We start from the raw sequence: 6,000 nt of genomic DNA on the forward strand, positions 1-6,000 counted from the left end.
TATTAACGTGTGTATGCGTGTATACATTTGTGTGTGTGTGTGTGTGTTTGTGTGTTTGTGTGAGACAGTGAGACGGAGCCTGGCACCGAGGAGCCAGGGGAATTAGACTGTGTCTCAGGGTAAAAGGGTGGGTACTTGGCACTTTGACACAAACATTCTTCTCTCTCCCCAGCCAAAAGCTCTCGAGGTCTGTCACTCCCAAAAAAAAACATCGTCGCAAAGCAGAAATCTGCTGAATTTGTCACACACAAGAACTTAAAAAAAAAAAAAAAAGTTTCCTATCATCTGGTTAGTTATGGGAAGCCTAAAAGTCAAAAGCAAAGCTGCGCACAGTATCACTGCTCCTCTCAAAGATTGGAAAATTGCCAGATCGAATCATCTGACTCTGGAAGAAATCTGTATTACGTGTCGCTCTCTAAACAATTTCCATTTTAATGTCACTTACTGTTAAGCAGTACATGAGCCCAGTTATGCATTTGAGCTGCCAACTTGTCCTCAATTTCCCTCATACTGCAAATGAACGAGTAAACTTTAGCACAACCGTTGGCTGCATCTCATCCTGATTCATGCATAGATAATGATAACGTCTGTGGATAGATAGTACACAACAGCCCGAAGCCAGAGATTATTTTCGCATCGACACTGAAATCTTAATCACTGCATGCAGTCATTACCCCTTAAGTCAATATTTCCATTTATTTCACTAAATGCTGTTAGATTTGTCCTCTTATCTAACACAACCCTCCTGCTGTATGCTGGATGTCACATAAAGTGCTTTTTCTGGATACAAAAATACTGGAAAAGGCAAATGAGATAACAACTATAACATCTGCAGGAAACACAATGGAGTGTAAGTTTCATTTGCTCACGTTAATGCGCGTCACGTGTTCTGTGTCAACAATCACTTTAACCGACACTTCCTTATTCCTGATCTCATTACACTAAATTCTTTCACACATTAATTTAGTAGATTGGGTCTAATTTTGCAGCATAAGAAACAAGTAGGATGAAAGGTATCTGAAAACAATTCAATTTGACCCAGATGTGATGGTATCTAATATTTTTATAATGATTTATTATGCTGCTTGTAATCCATAGCTGTAGGATTTTGTTCACAGTTTGCTGTGGCTCCTGTAAAATTAATCATTTGGCCAGGTTTTTCATGGCAAACTGTTTGAAGGAAAAAAAGTTATAGTGCCGCTCTTCTCTGCCTAATGGGGCTATTTGTAGTCATCACTCCCCTGCTAGTGTTGCTAAGCTAATGCTAACTTGCTAACATCTCAATTCCACGCAAAACGTTTGCTATTTGAATGGTGGCAATACCCAAAATGGCCGGATGAATGGTATTTTCATTGTAAAGAAAGACAGGCCTTTCACTAGAAAAGGTTTGTTCGATCTGTTGGTTGTTTGATCTCTGTTGACCTTTGACCTTGTTGAGAACGAGGAAAGTTCACTTCTTCTACTTAACACACTTTATCACTATGGGGTCTCACTGAAAGGAACATATCGAGAATGAATGTGGAATGAATGTACACGCTATAATGCTTATTGCTCCTGTTGCATATGATCTTATTCGTCAGCATGATGTGTGACTGAAACACACAAATGCGTTTTGGGACACACACACACACACACACTCACACTCACTCTTCACAAACCCATATGATCCTATATGGAATTTTTGCCTCCAGCCTACTCTGAAAAGTCTATTTCAGCACCCTGGCACTAGCCCGTGGAACATGTTGGTGCAGTAGTGCAACACATGAGATTTCATACTGATAGACAGCTGCATTTGATGTAGTTTACATCACTTTTAAAGCACTTAAAAACACTGACGTTCAAATTTGAGAGTTTGATTCTAAGGTGAGAAAGTGATATTTGATGGACGCAAGAACACATTTTTAGTAACTTGGTGTTACTCCCTTTTCTGCCACTGCATCACCCCCAGGTGTCTGTGTGTGTGCTCGCTCTGTGTCTGACTCACTCTTCTCTCTTCACCCTGAAGGAAGCGCCAGCTGCAATTCCTGTTGGAGGGGCGTGGCCGGCGGGCAGGACTCAGTCCGGAGGAGCTGCGAGACAATGGGAAGCTCATGGGAGAAGGCCTGAGCAGAGCGCTGTTCAACTACCCAAGCAGAGACTGCAGTGCAGAGAGCCTTGAGGTCAGATCTGTTTTGTTTTACTAGTAGTTTGAGAGACTGCAACAACAGTTAGTTAGTTAGTTAGTTTAGCTCGGGTCCCACATTAATCCATTTGTCTACCAAAAGCCACCATGGCATTGTTGAGTTCTACAGCGACTAACCTAAGCCCCACCAGGACTCAACACCAACTTTTAAAAGTGGTTGCCAGGCTGGAGGCATCAGCTTTTGGTTGCCAAAATATGAAAATATGGTTGCCATTTTTAGCCACCATATATTTTGAGTAATTAGGATGCTATGCAGTAATACGTTAACTTAATAATGAAAATCTTTGTGAATGGCGGTGTTCATCATGGTGAGTGTGCCAGCTCTTGCAGCTTCCACCTCATTACGTCATCGTGCCCGTGTTGCTTCGACCTCCAGTGCTCGTCTAGCTCCGTGGTTCTGCAGGATGTGCTGCCTAGTGACTAGTGACGGGTTGGTCAAACTTTTCACCCTGCAAACAACTTTATTTGCTTCGCCATTGTCTCTAAAATAGATGCCGGTGCGCACGCGGGTAAACCTGTGTGCAGCGTTGTCTGGATCTGGTTCTGAGTGTCACAGCAATATTTAAATGCAACAAATATTTGTAAAATGTTACCTTAAAGAGTGGTTGCGACTGATGGCAACCAAAGGCCAAGAATTGGTTACCAGTTCCACAAAATTGTTGCTAATTGCAACCTGACAACCCTTACTGACGAACCCTGCCCACTATATGTCAGAAACACGTCTCTTTAACATCGGTTCAACCAATAAAGAGGATTTGATGTTGCGTTGCTAGGTGAGCTTTCACAAAGAAGTCTAGAACCCACCAAGTCAGGAACGTGTTACCCAGCTTACCAGTATTTACTTGTAAAAGGCATCAATATACGCCAAATCAAGCGCACCATTAGACAGGGGATCAACACACGCCACCCACCCTGCATAATTGTGAGTGTGTGCATTTCACAGACGGGCATATCACTTTGGCAACCTGCAATCGCAGATGTACCCTGAATGCACTATTTCATCACCGCATCTGATTTCACTTTCAGTGCCATTGTGTTGTGGTTTAAAGCCCCAAACATATCTCCATCTTCATTTCCAACACAATAAATAATCAGGATTTGGGACACCAGCCCACTCGGCAGTCGAGAAGGTTTTATTCTATCAGCGAACAATGCCAACAATTTAAAGCAATCAAATTTAATACAATCTCAACCTCCATTCAAACCAAGAGAGCATACAGTGGTGCTTTAGCTGTTGTGTTTGTGCAGATCGAGCGCGACAGTACAACTTTGCACACAGCATGCAGGAGGTGGTGGCAACTGCAAGATGAACATTTCTTTCTGTTAAAGTTTATTCACCTCAAGTCATCAAAAGTAAAGCAGTTCAAAGTTATTCCACATCTCTCTAAGACATAACTTCAGGACGGGATTTTCAAAAATGACATCGGACATTGAAAACATATTTTGACTTCTGTTAATAAGCATTTTGTGTCAATCATTTTGGTAATATAATAGTCTGTTTTCAGACAGCACTGACCCACCTGTTTGTTTACATTCTAAAGAATCAATATCCTGTTTCAGCAACTATGCTTATGATACATCTTATGAGAACACTTCCTTTTTTTTTTTACCTAGATCAGGGGTCGGCAACCTTTACTATCCAAAGAGCCATTTTGTCCTATTTTCCACCAAATTAAATTTGTCTGGAGCCGCAAAAGCTATTTGATATCACAGCTTATAAAGTGTTATATATATATATAGTTATATTATATATACAAAAACTATAGTTTGTTGTATTTATGAAAATATACAACAAGAATAAAGACAATTCTTCACATTTTACTGCAATTTTAGCTGTTCTAACAATATCAAACTCTTATGAAGAGCTCAGTTTGCTGCAGCAGCTGAGGAATCGCTCTTTGTCGCTCATCTCCAGCGTGACACTTTTCAGCACATGCTGTGTGCTTGTTCTAGAAGCATACAGGTAAGCCAGCATCGTTGGCAGTGAAAGCAAATGATTACGTCCACGCAGAGTTAAACTCTCTATTTTCCTTCGTGACTTTTCTTTTTTTGGATTTATCCATTGATAGTTTACAGAGGGCGGGGTTCTGAAAATCATGATTCGCCACCTGCAGGGAAAAGCGCTTGATAGGGGTAGAGAATTTAACTGCCTGTGGGAATAATTAACATATAAGATTCTGTTCATTCTTGCTTATAAATTATATTCTCTCTGAACATGTTTCTCTTTTTGGAGAGAGTCATGTGAGATAACTTCTTCGATTGGCGCAATTTCCCTGCTCTTCTTTCTATTTCCTCGTCTCTCCCCCGTGTGTCACGGTGTGTGTAAACCTCGCTCGAGTCGGGAAACTTGTCAGAATACCCATATTTGATTGGCTGATCTGCATCACCTGATGTGATTTGCAATGCATTGGTCGGTGTGTTTCCTGCACCGCCGAACAAGTGCCGTAACGGCTGAATAAGAGGCGCCGGTTAAAGTTTAAACTCTGTGCCCAATATATATAATTACGAATTATCTATCGTTTTTTAGTTCCTGGGTCCGGATCCGGTGCGCCAGTTGGGGACCTGAGGGAGCCGCAACAGAGAGGCTAAAGAGCCGCAGGTTGCCGACCCATGACCTAGATCCACGTTGTTTCTGTCAATAGTAGTACCTAGTGTGCAATCTTTACCTTTTTCTTACCGTGGTTTTCCCGCCACTGCACCTCACCTTTAAGCCCTTTCAACACCATAAATCAACATGAACGATGTTCTCTTCGTTTTCCTCGCAGGAGGGCACTGTGGAGTCGTCGGACCGCGCAGCCATGGTAGAGCAGTATCACCAAGAGTTGGTCCGAAGGGCGTCCGACACCAATCTGAAGGGCGAGGCCCTGCACAAGCTCTGGCCTTCCATGTTTGCAGAGATGGTGAGGGACAGCGTATTGGAGATGAGGGACCGGGCAGCCTTCCGCCAAGCCAGCCTCGCCAAGCTCTCTGAGACCAAGTGAAGAGGACCAAAGGTTCACACTTAAGACCACACACACACACCAACACACGTGGACATAGCTTTTCCCGGGGTGCCATCACAAACTCATTTATTTAACACGTCATCACTCAGTAACTTATCACCGACTATCAGCTGTGATCATCGGTAGAAACGGAAAGGTGTATTTCCCCGACGAGTGTGTAGCTCTTTAAGGAGGATGCAGACTGATTTAGAGGAATTGTCATGACAAAGAATGTAGATTTCCACTAAAAACAATCCGTTCGATTCTTCAATGCTTGGAGCTGTGATATACTTGAAGAGAGTGAAAGGGGACGTGTCGGGTCACAGTGCATCGTGGTCCCCTACGGAGCAAGCTGCACTTTAAAAGCTTTCTGAATGACCCCTCTTCACCGTAACTGTCATCAGCTGAAAATGACCCGCGTCTCTTTTGTCGAGACTATCGAGTGATTTTTCTGTGTCTTAAATAATGTTTCATGCATCGCTCACTCACTTTCTCCTGTCTGACGTATAAAAGGAGGGCACAAACAAGGACAAGGACTTTTTCTTTGTTTACCACTGATTTTCTGTATTGTACTTATTAGTATTAAAAGACTCTGTATTAACACTATTGCTCTCTCTGGAAACCTTTTTTTTTTTTCTTTTTTTTTTACAGGAGTGAAGAAGTCAAGTGGGTTCAGATCAGTTGTTTCGTTAGGCGCAAGAATAACATCTAAAATATGTTAATACTCCCCCTCTTCAGCATTATCAACATCTCGTAGACCATCGGTCTCCGGTGAGGCCCAGGTTCTATATGTGTGTGTGTGTGTGTGTGTGTGTGTGTGTGTGTGTGTGTGTGTGT

General features: G+C 42.4%; 1 protein-coding gene across 3 annotated transcripts in view; it reads left to right on the top strand.

Annotated features, from left to right (window-relative positions):
• The window catches only part of lrrc49 (leucine rich repeat containing 49), a 28,205-nt gene extending 22,436 nt beyond the window's left edge, over window positions 1-5,769 (top strand). For all 3 annotated transcript variants that reach the window (XM_031848347.1, XM_031848348.1, XM_031848349.1), the window contains 2 exons: window positions 2,006-2,159; window positions 4,948-5,769. In XM_031848347.1, the coding sequence (XP_031704207.1) occupies window positions 2,006-2,159; window positions 4,948-5,163 (370 nt within the window). In that variant the 3' untranslated portion in view covers window positions 5,164-5,769. The remainder of the gene's footprint in view (window positions 1-2,005; window positions 2,160-4,947) is intronic.
• Window positions 5,770-6,000: the final 231 nt, after the last annotated feature.

This window comes from Anarrhichthys ocellatus, unplaced genomic scaffold (assembly GCF_004355925.1).
Source record: "Anarrhichthys ocellatus isolate YVR2014 unplaced genomic scaffold, GSC_Weel_1.0 scaffold8, whole genome shotgun sequence".
Lineage (NCBI taxonomy): Eukaryota > Metazoa > Chordata > Actinopteri > Perciformes > Anarhichadidae > Anarrhichthys > Anarrhichthys ocellatus.